The following is a 20335-nucleotide window of genomic DNA, read 5'->3' on the forward strand; positions in this document are numbered from 1 at the left end:
GTATAGGTAGTTCTCTCGCTGGAGGAGCAGATACCTAGCTTGACCCGTTGTGTCCTATCTGAGAGGAAGCTCTTGACCCATGCGCAGATTATGGGTTCAATACCAAGCTGCGTCAGGTTATCGACCAGGGTGTCTGGGCAGATCGTGTTGAAGGCCGAGCTGAAATCCAGGAACAGGATTCTGATGTAGGAGTCAGGCTTGTCAAGGTGCTCCATGATGTAAGCCAGGCTGACGTTTAAGGCATCCTCTATGGACCTGTTGGCCCTGTATGCAAATTGGAGTGGGTCTAACAGTGCATCAGTCGTGCGCTTGAGGTGAGTGAGGACTAGCCATTCTAGAACCTTCATTATGGTAGGTGTTAAAGCCACAGGTCTGAAGTTGTTGAGGTCTGTTGCGCCTGGCTTTTTGGGGACCGGTACGATTGTGGACCTCTTGAGACAGGAGGGGACTGTGCCTTCCGCTAGTGACTTATTGAACAAAGTGGTGAGCACCGGAGCCAGCTGATCAGCACAGGTCCTAAGGCAGTTCGATGAGACACCATCCGGGCCTGTGGCCTTCCTGGGGTTGAGCATACGGAGCAGCCTGAGAACTGCCGCTTCCTGTACTGTGACTGGTGCAGCAATGTCACGGTCTTTCAGTGTGGAGGGTGTCGCTAAACCCAATGGTGTACAGCTGGCGACAAACTTGAGAATGCTCGTTGATAAGCTGAGCAACCATAATCAATGCCAAGCAACAGTAGCTAAAGCAAACAAAATTCTGGGATGCATAAAGGAAATAAAATCATGAAATGCTTGTATACTACTCCCCCTGTGTAAATTACTTGTGAGGCTACATGTGGAGTTTGAGATATAGTGTTGGCTACCTCACTATAGGAAGGACATTGTACTGTAAGGCTTGACATGTTATGTCCCCAATCATTCTCTTCGCCCCAATCGAGTGCCATGGCTCTGAGCACGGCCCATGGTCTTCAGCTACAGACAAGCCCCTGTGTGAAAAGGACACTTTATTTGTCTACTGACTATGGTTACCCCCAGGTCTTAACCTGCAAGGCATACAGACTGAAGTAGAGAGGACAATAACCCGCCAGAACCCCACTGAGGCAAGTATAGCACAGTTCAATAGTTCATAAGTATCACACAGGACTAGTACCTTGATTTTAGAAGGATGAGGCCCTCAGCATCGATTGCCAGTAATGACAGATAGTTCAGGGAACAGGCAGTGGATGTTAGGCTTGGGGGTATATTCTCCACGGTCAGCACGTGATGCATAAGCTGACGTGAAGGAGGTACACACACCAGCACAAGGAATCAGGATATCCCCAGTTTAGTGGAGGAGAGGACTGACTCCAATGGGAGATTGTGGCGCACAGAACCGGTGCAGATCCGAACAGCCACAAACAATACTTTCGTGATAACGTCTCAGCGCAAAGTAGCGCTGAGAGCATAAACCAGAACTGAGGAGATCAGGACAGGTTAACAGAATGAACGCTTGCTTAACTAGCCACTACTTAGTGACAGCAAGCGTCCACAACAAGACAGACTGGAATGAGGCAGCCAATGCGTTGCAGCGATGGCATGCCTCACAAAGACAGGACAGGGTAGTCAGGAAATAGGAGGATCAAGATAGATGAACGTAACACAGACAAATATACAATAAGTAGGTTTTCCTAGCGTATTACAATTACAGCTATCAATGAAACTATTTGTAACGTCTGACTAACATATGTATATATCGGCAATGAACCGATATATAACATAAGCAGGAACACTGACTAGCACTGGAGCAATACAGGGAACAGGACTCAGAAGGATTCGCTATCTCTTCGCAGAGATGAACGCAATCCACAAACGGTAACAGGACAGGATTCAGAAGGATTCGTTATCTCCTCGCAGAGATGAACGCAATCCACAAACAGGACCAGGAGCAGGATACTAGCTCAGCACGGGTGATCACGATACGCGCAAACTACCAAAACGTGCTGGAAGGCTGACTAACTGAACACAGGAAATAAACAGTTCGTGTACGTATATATCAGCAACACTGATGTATCAACGTAACACGAATACAAGGAAAATAACAAAATGCGCAAGTATGCATATATATTGGCGATGAACCAACATATGACACAAGACAAGCAGAGTAACAACTTCTAGAACAAGAGCAGAACTAGTAGGACTCGCTGACCCCTTCGCAGGAGTCAGCGCAGTCCACACGGACTAGGAACGAGGTGGGGCACGAGCAGAGTAACAGACAGAATCTGAGACTATGGTAGCCCATCAAGCATTGCAGGAAGCAGTTCTTTATACTGAGGTCATCCAATGGGAGCAGACCTGCAGATTCCCACACAAGTGAATGGTAATTAATCACAGGCTGACAGCAGGAAAAGGCAGACAATGATATGCAGCCTGCAGGAAAGGGATTGCCCCTCGATTGCAGCAGACAATGTTTGTTTACACAAAAGCATATTAAACTGTCATTAACTTCAGGGCAACTGCAGATGGAATCAGCAACTAGTTTAAGTGCAAACCAAACTATGCAAGCAAATGCATGTAATGACATCAGAACTGCTTGGGTTGCAATACCACTGCAGCCAGCAGTAAACGCTGCAGACATGATCATAACATTACCCCCCCCCCCCCCTAAAAGCGGATACCAGACGCTTTTCAAAACTGAAATTCCCAACAAAACAATCTGACTGATAATTCATGATGACCGGGACAGCCCGGCAAGACCAAATTCCAGAATCAGTCCCCACAAGACTGGACCCATCAGAACCAGAACCTACAGAACCAGAACCTACAGAACCATGCCCGTCAGCACTACAAGCCTCAGTGTGATACCCATCAGAACCACGACTTCCAGAAAAAAAAACCCAGAAACTCTCTGAGCGATACCCACCGCCTTCCAGGGACTGTCCAAAAACGCCAAAGCCTTTGCAATGCCCACCGGAACTGTCCTTACCAACACAAAACCCACTGTTGAACCAGTCCAAGGTACCAGGACAAGTTTCCTCAGAGATCTCCCAGAACACTTGGAAGCTCCAAAGAGATCCCCACAGGTCAGAACGCCCCTTAGGCTCACATGGAGAACTATCAAGAACCCCTATGGAACCCAGGGCAACTCTAGAGTCAGGGTCACAAGGACAAACATCAAGATCAGGGCTTTTAGGGACCAGAACCATCTTCGGGTATGCAGGCCAACCGGCAACATCAGAACATGTCTCCACTAGGGAAGCATGTGAGCACGCTAACACAGACACACTTGGGCCCTCTGGCATACGAAGCACATCTGGGCACACCGGCACAAGAGAGACTTCTGGGCATGTCAAGGAACTGCGAACCTCAAAGTCAGTCAAGACAGGACCGAGACCAGGACTGGGCAAAAAAAAATCATCATGACTAGACTTCCCAGTTATTGGATTCTCACTAAAAAATGTAGGATCAGACTTAGATGTCTCTGATTCCAGCAAGGTTATTAACAAATCATGTTCAGGGGCATTTACAAGACAGGACAAATCTTCTGATGTATGCACCGAACTAGACAGGGTTCCCATAACTTCTTCCGGACTAGACAGAGACTCATCAAATACACTGGATTGGAGCTCATGAAGGGCTGCAAAACAAGTCAGTATTGCAGCAATCCCCACTGAACTAGGCAAAACTGAGGAACTCACTGGACAGGAAGGGGACTCTGGAACTTCTGCCACACCGGCCAGAGAACCAGAATTTTCCAGGATACAGGGCTGGGTTTCAGAAACACTCATTAACCCGGACTGAAATTCTGAGATTTCTATTATTTTTTCCAGCGAGTCAGAATTATCCATGTTACAAGGCAATACTTCTGAAACATTCAGAGGACAGGGCTGAAGTTCCCTGACTACTGTGATATCAGAGAGGGACTCAACATCTTTAGCTAAATCAGACTGTGTACAGGGCAAGGTATCAAAAACGCTTGCTGACAAAGACAATGTTTCAATAGCTTCTGCTTCACTGGGCAGAGATTCATTAAGTTTTATTAGAGCAGACTGTAATTCCAAAACAGCTGCTAAACAAGTGAATACTACTGCAACACCCACTGAAGTAAGCAGTGTCTCAGACTCCTCTACTAGAGGATCTGAAGTATCCAAAGTACTGGGTGAAGCATAAGACTCTGCGACCACAGCTTCACTGGACAGGATCACTGAACAGGCCATATCGCAGGGCAAAACCTTGGAAGCACCTGCTGGACAGCATAATGATTCTGTGACCTGAGCTTCATTGGGAAGATCTACTGCACAATTCATGGTACAGGGCAAATTTACTGGAACATTTTCTGAACAAGGTAATAATTCTACGATTTCAGGTTCACATAGCAGATGCTCTGAGCTATTCACGAAACTAGAGCGAGGTGTAGAGACAGGAAGATCAAGACACAATGTTTGTGCATCTGAATCACTATTCCATTGTAAAATTGGGAAATTCAGATGCTGGGGTTCTGAGGTTTCTAGACAGGATTGCTGGGACTCAGAAACTAATGTAGTACATCTATTGGCATCTGCTGGATCAGGCAGGAGTTGAACTTTATTAACACAGGTAAATTCTACAGAAGTGTTTGCAGAGGCAGGCAACGATTTTCTAATGTCTGTTTCACTGAACAAAGACTTATGAGTACTGGCTAGGCTGGACTCAGAAGTCAACAGGACCTCTGGGTCCTCTGCTGAGAAATTTGTGCAGGGCAAGGTTAAGGAAGTATTAGTAATTTCTGTCTTACTGGGAAGTAACACTGAGTTATCCATGGTACAGGGTGGAATTACAGGAACTTCAATTTCACACAAAAAGAGCTCTGAATCACTCGCTGAATCAGCCAAGGGTGCTGAAGCAGGCGAGTCCTCAGGAACTGAGGAAGTGGAACAATCTCCAATTGACAGTTTGTCTTCCCTGGTATCAACTGATTGAATCGCATAAAAATCGTCCAAAATCATTCTCCACACATCGATCAATGGAGCCACAAAGTCATACCCACACACACCAGTCTTTATTAGGTTATAAGCCGACTTAATGCATGCATTCAATACTAATTCACTTTTTGCACTGTAAAACTGACAAAATGAACTTGCATCTTTCTTCCATTCATAGACCAGGGCTTCCATTACTCCTTTCTCAAATGGAGGATCCCATGCATATTTAACAGCTGAGCATTCAAGCTGATCATAGTTTGCAAATGTGTTAGTGACAGAAACATACATTGGGTTATTTAGCAAGTGATTGGCCGATTTCTTATTCCTAAGGATCTCCAATACCTGTAGCAAGTGTTGAACTGAAGTGTATGCAAATTTCCCTTGCTGCACGAATGAATTGATCTGTTCAATACTCTGTAATCTTCATAATCATATTCAGATAATTCATTTAAACAAGAACTTTTATTTTCCCTGGCTAGCAATGAAAGTTCATTAGTAGTTTCATAGGTCCATTTGACTCCCCTGAATGGTGACTGAATTTCATTATCTGCTAATAGCGGAGTCTCATTACAGATCTGATGCGCAGTCGCTAAGGGCAACGACTCCACTGATTGTAACGCTTTTCTTTTGGAGCGCTTACGTTTGGCTTTAGACTCTGCTGCCTTAGGTGATTTATTCAAAGCAGAAGAAAAGTTATCAGAACAATTATCTGCTTGCTGATTATTTTTGTAAGCAATAGAAGGAGCAGCTGATTGACAAGCTGCGAGGAGCTTATCAAAAGGGCTAGGCGAATCAGTTTTGCACAGCCAGTTATGGATCACAAACGCTAGAAATTCCAGTGGTCTCTCTTTTAAATTGGTATGGTCCAAGACATCGTAGGCCCACTGGAACAATCTTCCCTTAAACAAAACATAAACTAGCTGGGGGGCCCACGTTGAAACAGGAGTAGCCTGGAGCTCGGGATTGGCAAGGAATCTGGTACATTCAGAAAAAAACTTATTTTCTGTTTCAGAATTAAGTTTCTCAAATTTCTTAAAGGAACAGGAACCATAACAAACAGTGTCATTTTTGCTGGACACCCCCCCCCCCCCCACAATGGGGATCGGTTCAGGGGCTACCATAATGTTAGGCTTGGGGGTGTATTTTCCACGGTCAGCACGTGATGCATAAGCTGACGTGAAGGAGGTACACACACCAGCACAAGGAATCAGGATATCCCCAGTTTAGTGGAGGAGAGGACTGACTCCGATGGGAGATTGTGGCGCACAGAACCGGTGCAGATCCGAACAGCCACAAACAATACTTTCGTGATAACGTCTCAGCGCAAAGTAGCGCTGAGCGCATAAACCAGAACTGAGGAGATCAGGACAGGTTAACAGAATGAACGCTTGCTTAACTAGCCACTACTTAGTGACAGCAAGTGTCCACAACAAGACAGACTGGAATGAGGCAGCCAATGCGTTGCAGCGATGGCGTGCCTCACAAAGACAGGACAGGGTAGTCAGGAAATAGGAGGATCAAGATAGATGAACGTAACACAGACAAATATACAATAAGTATGTTTTCCTAGCGTATTACAATTACAGCTATTAATGAAACTATTTGTAACGTCTGACTAACATATGTATATAACGGCAATGAACCGATATATGACATAAGCAGGAACACTGACTAGCACTGGAGCAATACAGGGAACAGGACTCAGAAGAATTCGCAGAGATGAACGCAATCCACAAACGGTAACAGGACAGGATTCAGAAGGATTCGTTATCTCCTCGCAGAGATGAACGCAATCCACAAACAGGACCAGGAGCAGGATACTAGCTCAGCACGGGTGATCACGATACGCACAAACTACCAAAACGTGCTGGAACGCTGACTAACTGAACACAGGAAATAAACAGTTCGTGTACGTATATATCAGCGACACTGATGTATCAACGTAACACGAATACAAGGAAAATAACAAAATGCGCAAGTATGCGTATATATTGGCGATGAACCAATATATGACACAAGACAAGCAGAGTAACAACTTCTAGAACAAGAGCAGAACTAGGAGGACTCGCTGACCCCTTCGCAGGAGTCAGCGCAGTCCACACGGACTAGGAACGAGGTGGGGCACGAGCAGAGTAACAGACAGAATCTGAGACTATGGTAGCCCATCAAGCATTGCAGGAAGCAGTTCTTTATACTGAGGTCATCCAATGGGAGCAGACCTGCAGATTCCCACACAAGTGATGGTAATTAATCACAGGCTGACAGCAGGAAAAGGCAGACAATGATATGCAGCCTGCAGGAAAGGGATTGCCCCTCCATTGCAGCAGACAATGTTTGTTTACACAAAAGCATATTAAACTGTCATTAACTTCAGGGCAACTGCAGATGGAATCAGCAACTAGTTTAAGTGCAAACCAAACTATGCAAGCAAATGTATGTAATGACATCAGAACTGCTTGGGTTGCAATACCACTGCAGCCAGCAGTAAACGCTGCAGACATGATCATAACAGTGGATGATCCAAGCAGCAAGCGAGAGAGTTCATGCAAGGTCAGCATGCAAGATTATCCAAGCAACAAGCAAGGGTCAGTCCAGGTAGCATGCAAGAGTATCCAGGTATAAGCAAGGGTTAGTAAATAGCAGACAATAATGGTCAAATACAAGCCAAGGTCAATTCCAGATAGTTCAGACAATATGAGTGCGTACCCAGCAACTAGCCACAGCTATGCTTATCACGGGCAATGACTGGGAGCACTCTGTGCGTTTAAATACAACTTTCATCCAATCAGTGGCCGGCCACACTCCGCACATCCAATCACATCAGATGCACCTGCCAAGTGCCAGCCGCACAGTCAGCTGGCCGCAGTCAGCTGACTATTATTTACCGTTGTAGAGGGCGTACTGAAAACGTGCCCTCCGCCTATCAGGAAGATTGGCCTGTGTCCCAGCCTGCACGTCATCAGCAGGGAACAAGCGGCGAGACCCGGAAGTGGCGGATTCTGCCCGGTTCTCAAACATCAGCATTCACAGGTAAGTTCCTTATAGACATCAAAGCATTAGAACAGGTACAAAGCCAGGCAACTCAATTAACAGGGATGGAAGGTATCACTTACTAACTGGGCTTATCTAGCTTCATAAAGAAACGAATATCACTGACAAGATAAAAAGTAGTGTGGTTCCACCCCTCAATGTTAAATACTCCACAGTTCAACATATACAAGAAAACGGTTTTTTTTTTGTTAACCAAAATTCTCTTTTTATTCTTCAATTGTTATTCCTTCAGATAGCAGGTGATATGCGTGGATACAACATCAGACCTTCACTTCATACCAGTCATACCTGGCCGATCTCGCATTTGATGGCAAAAACTCTGCCTGCTATTAACAATTAAGTAGATAGTGGAGAAGCATTGTACAAGTGTGTAGGGGTGCATGGAGAGAATATGGTGTGTGGAGAGCACATATGCACTTTATTGAAGGTTTTTCTATCCCAATGTCTACAGTAGCTGGTGGTCTGTTTTAAGAAAGGGAGGGGGGGGGGGGGTTATATAGTACTGGTGATCTTGTCTATGAGGGGAACATTTGCAATTTAATAAAACAGATGCCTAATTTAAAGAATGGAGACGAAAGAGGAAACCAAGAGCCCACACTGGTGTAGTATATGTTAATGGTAAAGGTAAACGTTTCACATGTATAATTGAATCCTTAAAGACATAGGTTACCACTTAAGCAACCACTGTAAGCGCAGGCGGGGAGAAGATTAAATCTGCCCCCTCTTAAGTTAAGAAGTTGCACTCTTTAGACAAGAAAGTAAGGGGATAACATAGGGTGGACTAGACTAGACAATATACTGGTTGTAGGAACAGAGGTGCCAACACGGGATAAAATATGCTAAAAAACGTTTAAAAAGGCAGGTAGTGGTAGACTTACCTCCCCAAAGTAGACTCGATTCTGTAGATTATGGTCAATTTATTTTATTAGACAAACTCCACAATATTCTTTTTAAAGAATATCTGGGTAAAGTGAAAATAAGCCGTAACTACTTTGTAATTTTTTTCTCTTACTTTTATTAGTCAAAGTTAATTTTTCTTGCCTAGTTACACCCCCAGTGACTCTGCAACATGTTGTCACTTAGGCCTTATACATACATAGGTAGCTTTCCGTCCAGCCTTTTGAGCAATTAATCATTAAAATCAATTTCCTGGTTGGCCTCTGCTTAGACAAGAAAGGCAAATCAACATACAGACATGCATGATGGATCTACCATATGATCTTTGGTTCTAAACAAGTTCCAGTGACTTTATGCATAGTACACTCCATGCAATGTCCCGTCAGGTAGACAAAATCAATCATTTCCGACAGGTCCGATCTGATTTCCGATCGTTTTTGTACAGAAGTGATTGGAAAATTGATCAGAAAAATGATCAGACCAGATGGAAATTATCGATTCGACCCATCTATCTGACAGGAAATTGCATGGTGTGTACCAGGCTTTAGGCTAAATCCACACTGAATCTGTTGTACTTATTCACCAGCCATAACATGGATGTGGACATGTGCAGTGTTCGGTAGTGCACAGCTAGTCTCATGTTATTACCGACACACCACAAAACCAATGTGACTGTGTGAATGGGCCCATTGCAATGCATTGCTGTGTGATCATAACGTTATGACGCAAAGCAACAAGCGAAGTTTGAGTGAGTGAGTGAGTGAGAGTGTGTGTGTGTGTGTGTGTGTGTGTGTGTGGGGGGGGGGGTTGTGGGGGTTTGGCGAGGGAAATGTCTCAGCTTTTACTTACATTTGAGCAAAAAGTGTCCAGTCCAGAAGTATTCATACCCTTCACAAACTGTCACAGTCTGTGGGAAAATCCAAAGTTCTATACCATTCCAAATAGTCCAATTGCCCTTCATTATCCTTCCAAAGCATCCTAACTACCCTGATTAATTGGGAACAGCAGTTTTAATCAACGTAGCAGGTGAAAAACAGCACCTCTCTGCAGTTGGTTTGTGGACAGTCATGGCTTAGACAAAGGAGCTCAGTGAGGACTTTTGCGGCTGCCCATTGTGGCTGCTCACAAGTCAGGCAAAGGCTATTTCTAAATGTTTTCACGTTTCAGTGGCTACAGTGCAAAGACATATTAAAAGTACAAGATGTTTCCCACTGTGGGAAATCTCAGAGGATGTTGTTGGAAGCCAAAAGTGACAGCTGTGCTGGCCAAGAGGATTGTGAGAGAGGTGAAAATGAATCAAAGGATCACCACCAAGGCCATCCTGGTGAATCTGGGCTCTGCTGGTGGCAATGTCTCAATGCAAACAATCCAACAGACACTGCACACTGCTGGGATCCACGGATACAGAATAAGGAGGACGCCACTTCTCCAGGCAAGGCACACAACATTTTGCTTGGCCTTTGCAAATGCTCATATGGACAAAGAAGAAGTCTTCTGGTTTTGTGTGTTATGATCAGATGGAACAAAAATTTAATTGTTTGGTCACAATGATGTTTCCTTCATTTGGTGTAAAAAAAAGGAGAAGCATTCAACCCAAAGAACACCATCCCCAGTCAAATATGGTGGTGGGAAGCTAATGCTTTGGGGGTGTTTTTCAGCCAATGGACCAAGGAACCTAATCACAGCAAACGGCACCATGAAAAAAGAGAAATACATGAGGATTCTCAATGACAACATCAGGCAGTCTGCTGAGAAACTTGGCCTTGGGCACCAGTGGACAATTCAGCACAACAATGACCCAAAACACATAGCAAAAGTGGTAAATAAATGAGTAGCAGACGGCAACATTAATGTTTTGGAGTGGCCCAGCCAGAGTTCTGACTTGAATTCAATTGAGAATCTGTGGAGGGAGCTAAAGATCAGGGTGATGGCAAGAAGACCCTCCAACCTGAATGATTTGGAGCTCATTGCTAAAGATTAATGGGCAAAAATACCTGTGGAGACATGCAAAAAGCTGGTCTGCAGTTATAGAAAGCATTTGATTGATGTAATAGGTTTTTCTATTGATTATTGAGAAGGGTATGAATCATTTTGGACTAGACACTTTTTGCTTAAATATAAATAAAAGATGAGAATTTTTCTTCAAAATAATGCCTTTTGTACATTGTCTTATCTTGTGGGAGACACCTATGTCATTTCCCGTCAAAAAAATTACTTGCTGGTTGAATAAAAGTAACTTTAAGTCAAAATTTGCCAGGGGTAAGAATAATTATGGGCAGCACTGTACGTTGTACTGTTCTCCATTGCTGCCTGTGTCCCTGTGGTGGCAGACAAGCAATACCATTCTTTAGTTCAGCAGTAGCTTTTGTTCTATTAAAAGAAAGGTAAATGTTGACTTAAAAGGTGCCGACACAAGAGCCTTGAGGACTCCCAAACTGCTGCTTAAGATGTCTCCAATAACACTAGTGTCAAAGCTACAAATGGTTGTGACCCTCCCTTCCTCCTCAAAGTTACTCAGAGCCTTTGCAGTCACTGGACATCACACTTTTCTGACTCTGCACAAAGGATGCCTTGAAGTGGGATGAAACTCCATATTAAACAAAAATAAAATACAGTAAATCATATAAGAAATTATTTATTTAGCTTACCTATCTCGTTTTTAGTGTTCACGGTCAGATTTAAAATAAATGTGATAGACAAAAAAGAAAAGAAGATTTATGCTGGTTTCCACCTTTACTATTTCTCTGTGATGCCAAAAGTAACTTCATTTCTGCCCTCTATTTTTTTTTGCCCAGCTTCGTGTTAGTTTTACAGCTTGTTTTGCACATTACTGCTTCTCCCACATCACCTAGTTAGCAGGCTTACATCACTGTGCAAACTCTTCAAAGGGAAGGGAGATACAACTACCTTCTGGCCATAGTGGAAGGATTGTGGGAAGTCTACAGTAGGATTGTGGATCTTATCTGAAATGGGAAGTAGTTGACATCTGCATTTAGAGATAAGCTTGTTACTGTAGCTAGACTTCCCACAATCCTACTGTAGACTTCCCACAATCCTGTTGGGACTGCACAGTTTAGCAAAGGCACACAGACCAGGTAAAAAAAAAAAAAAAAAAAAAAAAAAAAAAAAGGGGGGACATATACAAACCTATTTTAGAAAAAAAGGGGCTTTAGATATATATTTTATGCACTAACTATTTTTAGGCAAATTTATTTTTGGATGTTAGCACCCCCATTAAATTAGATCTGAATTTAGAGAGTGTAAAGGCTGTCCGGTTTCTTTTCTTTCTCAAGAAATGTCAACTGCCTGGCTGTTCTGCTGATTGTTTGCCTTCAGTAGCATCATGTGTAACATCCACCTGAAACAAGCATCTGCATACTCATTGTGGGTCATTGATTCAGAATGAGTTTAGGCCCAGTGCACACCAAGCGGTATTAGCAGCGACCCGCCTGTGAAAACGCTTGGCTAATGTATTTCAATGAGATGGTGCACACCAGCGGTTTGAGGTTTTTAGCAAACCGCAAACGTGCCTCCTGCTGCACGTTTGCGGTTTGCAGAAGCGTTTCTGCCTCAATGTAAAGTATAAAGTATAGGAAAACCGCAAACCGATCTGGAAAACACTACATCAGAGAGGTTTTCCAGGCGTTTTTGTTACATCAAAAGCTGTTACTGAACAGCTTCTGTAACAATATTTGTAATCTGCAACACAAAAACACTCCCAAAAACGCTAGGCATGTTTAGAAAACGTCTCTAAACATGCCTAGAATCGCTCTGAAATCTGCCCCAAAAACCGTTAGCGTTTTGAGGATCTGCTAGCGGTTTTGGTGTGCACTGGGCCTTACAGTGATTGCCAGGCAAAATCCCAGCTGCTTACCTGTAGCCGTGTTTCGGCAAGTCCTCCAAGAAATTCTAAACTTAATTGAATGTGAGCCCATAAAGGGTCTCCTACCCCCCTTAGCCATCAGTTCATCACGAGTACCCATTTACATCATAATTTTTATATTTAGTATACACACAATTTATAAAGGGAATTCAGCAGCAGCCATCCTGGAGGACTCGCCGAAATACGGCTACAGGCAAGCAGCTGGGATATTCTCCCATCGTCCTCCAGGACAGCTGCTGCTGAGACCAGCGAGAAATTTACCTTATGGAGGGATGATGGCTTGTAGAACCTTTGGTTGGTAAAACTTTGGTCTTGGCTTGAAAGCAACTCGACCCGGTACTGCTTGATGAACGTTGTATGGGAAGACCAGGTTGCAGCTTTACAAATCTGCTCTAAACTTGCCCCTGATCTCTCTGCCCAAGAGGCTGCTAATGATCGTGTAAAGTGTGCTGTTACTCTAGAAGGGGCTACCGAATTAGAAGCTTTGTAAGCCAAAGTGATAAGTTCTTTCATCCATCTCGCAATCGTACTTTTGGATGCTTGTAATCCTTTACTTGCCCCAGCATACGTAATGAACAAATGACTAGACCTTCTCTAATCTGTTGTGCGTTCTAAGTAAACTAAGACCGCTCTCCTGACATCTAAAGTACTTCACTTTCGTTCTTTATCATTGGTTGGATTTGCGCCGGATCGGAGCCTGTGCCCTCACTGGATCTTTTGGGACTCCTATTACTAATCGGCTGGGAGGAGGAGGAGGAGGAGGAGAACTGAATTCGATTTTGTAACCGAACTGAATTAAATCTAGAATGTAAGGACTGCTGGTTATTTGTTCCCAAGCTGGGAGGAAATAACGCAGCCTCCCCCCAACCTCTTGATGGTCACTTTCCTGGTTTTGAGGGAGGGTCTGGGATTTGTTGAACAGAAAGGATCCTCTACCTCTCCCTGAATTATAAGTCCACCTTTTGGACTGAAAAGAACCCCTGTTTGATGATTCACCCCGAGAAGGGTTCCTTTTGTGTGGAAAGGGCTTCTTAGAAACTTTCTTTTATCTGGAAATTTCTTTCCCTCATCAGAGGATCTCTCTAACACAGAATCAAGTCCTTTCCCAAACAATAACTCACCCTGAAACTCCATCGCACAAATTGTGTTTAGACGCCAAATCCCCTTCCCAAGCGTTTAACCAAACCGCCCGTCTGGAAGAATTTATAGTGGCTTGCAAAAGTATTCGGGCCCCCTTGAAGTTTTCCACATTTTGTCACATTACTGCCACAAACATGAATCAATTTTATTGGAATTCCACGTGAAAGCCCAATACAAAGTAGTGTACATGTGAGAAGTGGGACGAAAATCGTACAGTATTCCAAACATTTTTTACCAATAAATAACTAATAATAATAAAATTGCTCATAGATATTGCCTGACGAGTGCTAATGACTAAATAGAGTGCACCTGTGTGCAATCGAATGTCAGTACAAATACAGGTGCTCTGTGACGGCCTCAGAGGTGTTCTAAGAGAATATTGGGAGCAACAACACCATGAAGTCCAAAGAACACACCAGACAGGTCAGGGATCAAGTTATTCAAAAAATTCAAAGCAGGCTTAAGCTACAAAAAGATTTCCAAAGCCTTGAACATCCCACGGAGCACTGTTCAAGCGATGATTCAGAAATGGAAGGAGTATGGCACAACTGTAAACCTACCAAGACAAGGCTATCCACCTAAACTCACAGGCCGAACAAGGAGAGCGCTGATCAGAAATGCAGTCAAGAGGCCCATTGTGACTCTGGATGAGCTGCAGAAATCTACAGCTCAGGTGGGGGAATCTGTCCATAGGACAACTATTAGTCGAGCACTGCACAAAGTTGGCCTTTATTGAAGAGTGGCAAGAAGAAAGCCATTAACAGAAAAGCATAAGAAGTCCTGTTTGCAGTTTGCCACAAGCCATGTGGGGGACACAGCAAACGTGGAAGAAGGTGCTCTGGTCAGATGAGGCCAAAATGGAACTTCTTGGCCAAAATGCAAAACGCTATGTGTGGCAGAAAACTAACACTGCACATCACTCTGAACACACCATCCCAACTGTCAAATATGGGGGTAGCAGCATCATGCTCTGGGGGTGCTTCTCTTCAGCAGGGACAGGGAAGCTGGTCAGAGTTGATGGGAAGATGGATGGAGCCAAATACAATGCAATCTTGGAAGAAAACCTCTTGGAGTCTGCAAAAGACTTGAGACTGGGGCAGATATTCACCTTCCAGCAGGACAACGACCCTAAACATAAAGCCAGGGCAACAATGGAATGGTTTAAAACAAAACATATCCATGTGTTAGAATGGCCCAGTCAAAGTCCAGATCTAAATCCAATCGAGAATCTGTGGCAAGATCTGAAAACTGCTGTTCACAAACGCTGCCCATCTAATCTGACTGAGCTGGAGCGGTTTTGCAAAGAAGAATGGGCAAGGATTTCAGTCTCTAGATGTGCAAAGCTGGTAGAGACATACCCTAAAAGACTGGGAGCATCAATTGCAGCAAAATGTGGTTCTACAAAGTATTGACTCAGGGGGCTGAATATTTGCGTAACCCCACTTTGCAGTTATTTGTAAAAAAAAATTGGAATCATGGATGATTTTTGTTCCCCTTCTCACGAGTACACCACTTTGTATTGGTCTTTCCCCTGGAATTCCAATAAAATTGATTCACGTTTGTGGCAGTAACGTGACAAAATGTGGAAAACTTCCAGGGGGCCAAATACTTTTGCAAGCCACTGTAAGAGCAACCGCCTTGGCTGAACATCTTAAACTCTCCAACGCTGCGTCTGCTAAAAAAAAGCTATAGACTTCGTAATGACAGGTAATGATTCCAGAATCTCTTCATGCGGGGTACCCGCAGTTAAGTGACTCTGTAACCCATCTACCGGTATCCATGTTACCAGATTCCTGGCCAAACAAATAGATGCCATCGCCGGTTTGAATGCAAATGAAACCGCATCCCACGCACGCTTGAGTAATACCTCTGCTTTCCTGTCCATAGGACCCTTAAGCGACCCTGCATCCTCAAAGGATAAATCTGAATTCTTTGAGTATTGAGCCAAGGCAGCGTCTAATTTAGGACATTTTGTCCAAGGAGATTCATCATCCTTAAAGGGAAACATCTCTTAAAGGATCTCGGAACAGTCATTTTTCTGGATCCTTCCACTGCGATTTTATGAGTTCTTTAATTGTCATGTATGGGAAAGACCTTAACTGGCTGAACCCATAAGCTCCTATAATTATCATCACAAATAGAAGCTACAGGAAGATCTGATTTAAGCTGTTCAGAATCATAAACTGCCTTCAATATTTCTTCCGTGTCTTCGGCAGAAAATAAGTAATGCGCTGTCTTAAAGGGAACCAGAGAGGAAAAAAAAAAAAGGTTTTATACATACCTGGGGCTTCCTCCAGCCCCATACGCACGGATCGCTCCCACGCCGCCGTCCTCTGCTGCCTGGATCTGCCGGTACCGGGTCCCGTCATTGCCGCGAGTCGGCCGGCAGACGCTGCCAATTCGCCGCATCACACGGAGCTCCCTCTATAGAAGTACGCATGAGGTTGCATACTGAGCAGCCGCATGCGTACAGGTATGGAGGGAGCGCCTGTGATGCGGACAATTGGCCGCGTCCGCCGGAAGTGACTGGCCCGGTACCGGCGGTTCCAGGAAACGGAGGATGGCGGCGTGGGAGCGATCCAGGCTTATGGGACTGGAAGAAGCCCCAGGTATGTATAAAAGCTTTTTCTATTTTAATAAGCCATTCCTCTCTGGTTCCCTTTAATAATTTTAGATTTTTGGGAAACATCTGCTTCCCCCTCTTCCTCGGAATCTTCTGAAGAAATATGTGTCACAGTTACAGGCACAGTATGTACAATCGGCACGTGTTGACCTGACAGACCCTGGATCACTGAAGGCTGAGGTGTAGTCCGAGTAATATTCTGACTGAGAACAGAATCTGATTGATCACCTATACCAGCCGTGGTGATGCGGCTAGCCTGAAATCTCGTTGCGCGAGACCTCGCTACTGGCTACCTCGCTTACCGGCTGCACACGATACGAAATGCCGGTAACCTGGGCGGCAATGTCGGCTGATCAAGCCTCCCGGCTTGAGTAATAAGAGACCAGGTAGGAAACACCACCATTTTCTCTCCTACCAGGCTGAAACACAGTTACCAGCTCCAACCTCCATCTAGACAAAAACCTGCGCTTAAACTAAAGATACAGGCGCGCCAGGCAAAACCCATACTATACAGAAAAAAAACCCAACAAACTGTGATCCTATAGGTGAATCCAGTAGGTGAATGGGAAACAAACAAAAACTGATGGCAAAGGGGGGGGGGGGGGGGGAAGGTGTTCCTTTATGGGCTCACATTTAATTAAGTTTAGAATTTCTTTCAGCTGTTTCCAGGTGGAAAGGAGACATGCAATGTCTCAGCAGCAGCAGCCGTCCTGGAGGACGATGGGAGAAACATTATTGCAGTGCTGTGGAGTCAGAGTTGGACCGTATCGGGGCCCCGAAGGGCCCGCCCTCAACTACAGTATTAGCTCTCTATTGGTCCTGTGCTCATAATAATAATTTCTATATATGGTTTAAATAGTAGTAATCATTAACAAACTGTTCCCTCTCCCCATCTTGCACATCTGACACTGTATTTGCCATTGGCAGGTTTTGGTGCACCGTACCAATTGTTATGCATAGAGTGCTTGGAGGGCCCCATTGTAAAACTTGCATCGGGGCCCATAGCTCCTTAGCTATGCCACTGTGTATGGCACTCAGCCCTAACTGTCACCCAAGGGATTGAGTTGAACAGTCAACTATTTCCTCTGTATTTAATTTTATATAGCTTATCTTCTTTGCCCTCTATGTTGCTATAGCTGCCCTCTATGTTGCTATAGCAGCCCTCTATGCTGCTATAGCAACATAGAGGGAGCTATTGTGGCTGGGAACGTGAAGAATCACTTGCTTTCCCAGCCTGTCGGCGGCTGATGGCGAAACCGGAAGTGGCCGCCGGCGGGTCCAGGAGGATCGGAGCGACTCTACGTGGGCACCGATCAGCTGCAGGGGGCTGAGGGAAGCCCCAGGTGAGTAAAACTCATTTTTTTTAGTTGACTTAAGTACCTCTTTAAGTCCTGGCCGAGTTTCTAATAGCTGATTACTAAGCTGTCTTTTTTTTAAATCACACCCATCCCAACAAGCCTCACCCCTTTGAGCTCCCAAGACTTAGAATTGCAAACAAAGAAAAAAAAGGGGTGTGTGCTCAGACCAGGTGTCACCTGACTTATATACTGGCTGGCTCATCTCTAAAAGGAGGCAGCCAGTATGCAAGTCAGGTGACCCCTGGTGTCTGCACACACCCCTTTTTTCTTTGTTTGCAGATCAATGTGTACTTCCTTCCTTTATGGGGAGAGGGCGCATGGTCTCCCTGGCAGTGGCAGCACTTGGAAGGGATTGTCTCCCTACTGCCCTCACCCCTCTTATTGGTGTGTTCACACCCAGGACATGCATTTTGATCAACATTTCAGCTAGGTACAATTTGCAAAGGTAAGGAATCCATCCTTTGAGGGGCTGTCTTCGTTTCTCTGCTCTCCCTCCCCCCCATGGCACTCCCAGGCATGAGAGTGCTCAGAGGGTGTCAGCGCTCCTTGCCATTTCTTGGGTGCCCCTGTTGAGATGCAAAGTATTTTGCATGGGCCGACTCCTGCAGGATACAGCCGTGAGGTAGTTTTAGATCCTGCATATTCTGGCAAGCAGATGCAATTTGCAAATGCTATTTTAGTCAATAGACATGAGGCAGCCAGTATATAAGTCAAGACAAGACACAGAGCATTTATATTGTGCTTTTCTCCTGGTCGGACTCAACAGCCACTAGGACACGCTCTATAGGCAGTAGCAGTTAGGGAGTCTTGCCCAAGGTCTCCTCACTGAATAGGTGTTGGCTTACTGAACAGGAAGAGCAGAGACTAGAACCCAGGTCTCCTGTGTCAGAGGCAGAGCCCTTAATCCAGCCAGGTGACACAGACTGAGCACATCCCCTTCTTTCTTCTCAGTTTGCTGCTCCCAAGAATTAGATCTACTTACCATTGTAAGCAGCATTAGATGTGTTGAATTTGAAGTATAAAAAAAAAAAAAAAAAAAAAAAAAAAAAAAAAAGTTAATGGTTTAAAATGTTCTTCGAATTGCTGGCAATTATCTGCATGCTCTATCCTGCAGGTTTTACATGCTTATAACACCCGATTTACAAAGCTGAGTAGAGTCCAGGCGATTAAAAGTATAAGAATGACTAATGGGTTTATTGTTTGCTGTCATATTCATGTAACAGTAATGAAATGGGATTGTTCAAAGGTGAGATCAGATAAATATTTAAAATGTAAAACGGTCTGATCGCTGAGCCTACGGGTAGAAAGTAGATTCTTACAAGGCAACTATTGCCTTACAACAGTCATTCCAGTCAATAATATGACTGATATTCTGTCCCAGGTGAACAAAATGCACGTCATGGGCCGCCTCAGGAGACCTTCTGAATTCCAGATCACTTAATCCAGGAAGAAGATGTTGTTGAATTGCGTAGCACAAAGCTTCTTGATTTCTTCTGTAAATGAAAACAGGAAACATTTTATATTTTCTCTCTTTTCAAGCAAAGTCAAAGATTTATGCACAGCCAAAAACTGGTGATGATCAATACCTCACATACAGACTCGATTATTGTACCATGTCCTCTGCTGCTCAACTCATCCACCTGCATAAGCAGTAAAACAACATTTCCACGTAGCAACCTAAGTGCAACCTATGCTCTGCGAATGACCTTTCCCTCTCACTGGGCCAGATTTATCAAGTGTCAGACAAAATATTGGTAGGATTTTAGAAATCCATGCAGAACTGTCTCAGGCATCTTAAGAAATCATTAGATAGAGCAGATTCCTTCTAAAACTGTTGTAAAATAGGAGGAGCTAGAAAGGTCTCTCAGACAGAGCAGTGTATGAGGGGAATTGCTGTTGCTGAGGTAACCAACACCTGCTGTATTGATAGCAGCATGCTCTGAGGAGGAATTCAGCAAGGGGGAGGAGCACGACACAAATCATGTCTAGCCTGCAGTCTGCAATCATGTCTAGCCTGCAATTCTACATCTGTAGAACTGCAATCAAGCACTTAATCTGTGCCAGTTTAGGAATGGATTTGCACTTTTCTTAACTGTAGTGCAACTCTAGAAATCCATGCTAAATTGCCACTATTATCTAGGATTTAAGAAGGTTCTAATCATTTAGACGCCTCAAAAAAAAAAAAAAACCAACGCGGACGGACACGTGAACGGAACGCAACATGAACAAGGCCTTAGGGGGCATTTTGAGATATCTGGATTGAATTCTGTGCAGTCAGCCTGCACCTAAACAATACCAGAATATTAGCCGTAGCCGTTCCATTGCATGGCCTTTCCCTGGTCTGACAGTGCTCCGCTATATCATGCTGAACAAGACAAATAATCAAACACAGGAACAAAGATCCAGGTCTTTCCACATTACTGGCTAGAGAAGAAATAGATTGTTAT

At 44.3% G+C, this 20335-nt stretch overlaps 1 protein-coding gene across 3 annotated transcripts in view; it reads right to left on the bottom strand.

Moving 5' to 3' along the window:
• Nucleotides 1-19054: 19054 nt before the first annotated feature.
• Nucleotides 19055-20335, bottom strand: part of CCZ1 (CCZ1 homolog, vacuolar protein trafficking and biogenesis associated) — a 72889-nt gene continuing 71608 nt past the window's right edge. For all 3 annotated transcript variants that reach the window (XM_068246788.1, XM_068246787.1, XM_068246789.1), the window contains exon 16: nt 19055-19381. In XM_068246788.1, the coding sequence (XP_068102889.1) occupies nt 19326-19381 (56 nt within the window). In that variant the 3' untranslated portion in view covers nt 19055-19325. The remainder of the gene's footprint in view (nt 19382-20335) is intronic.

Source organism: Hyperolius riggenbachi, chromosome 7 (genome assembly GCF_040937935.1).
Source record: "Hyperolius riggenbachi isolate aHypRig1 chromosome 7, aHypRig1.pri, whole genome shotgun sequence".
NCBI lineage: Eukaryota > Metazoa > Chordata > Amphibia > Anura > Hyperoliidae > Hyperolius > Hyperolius riggenbachi.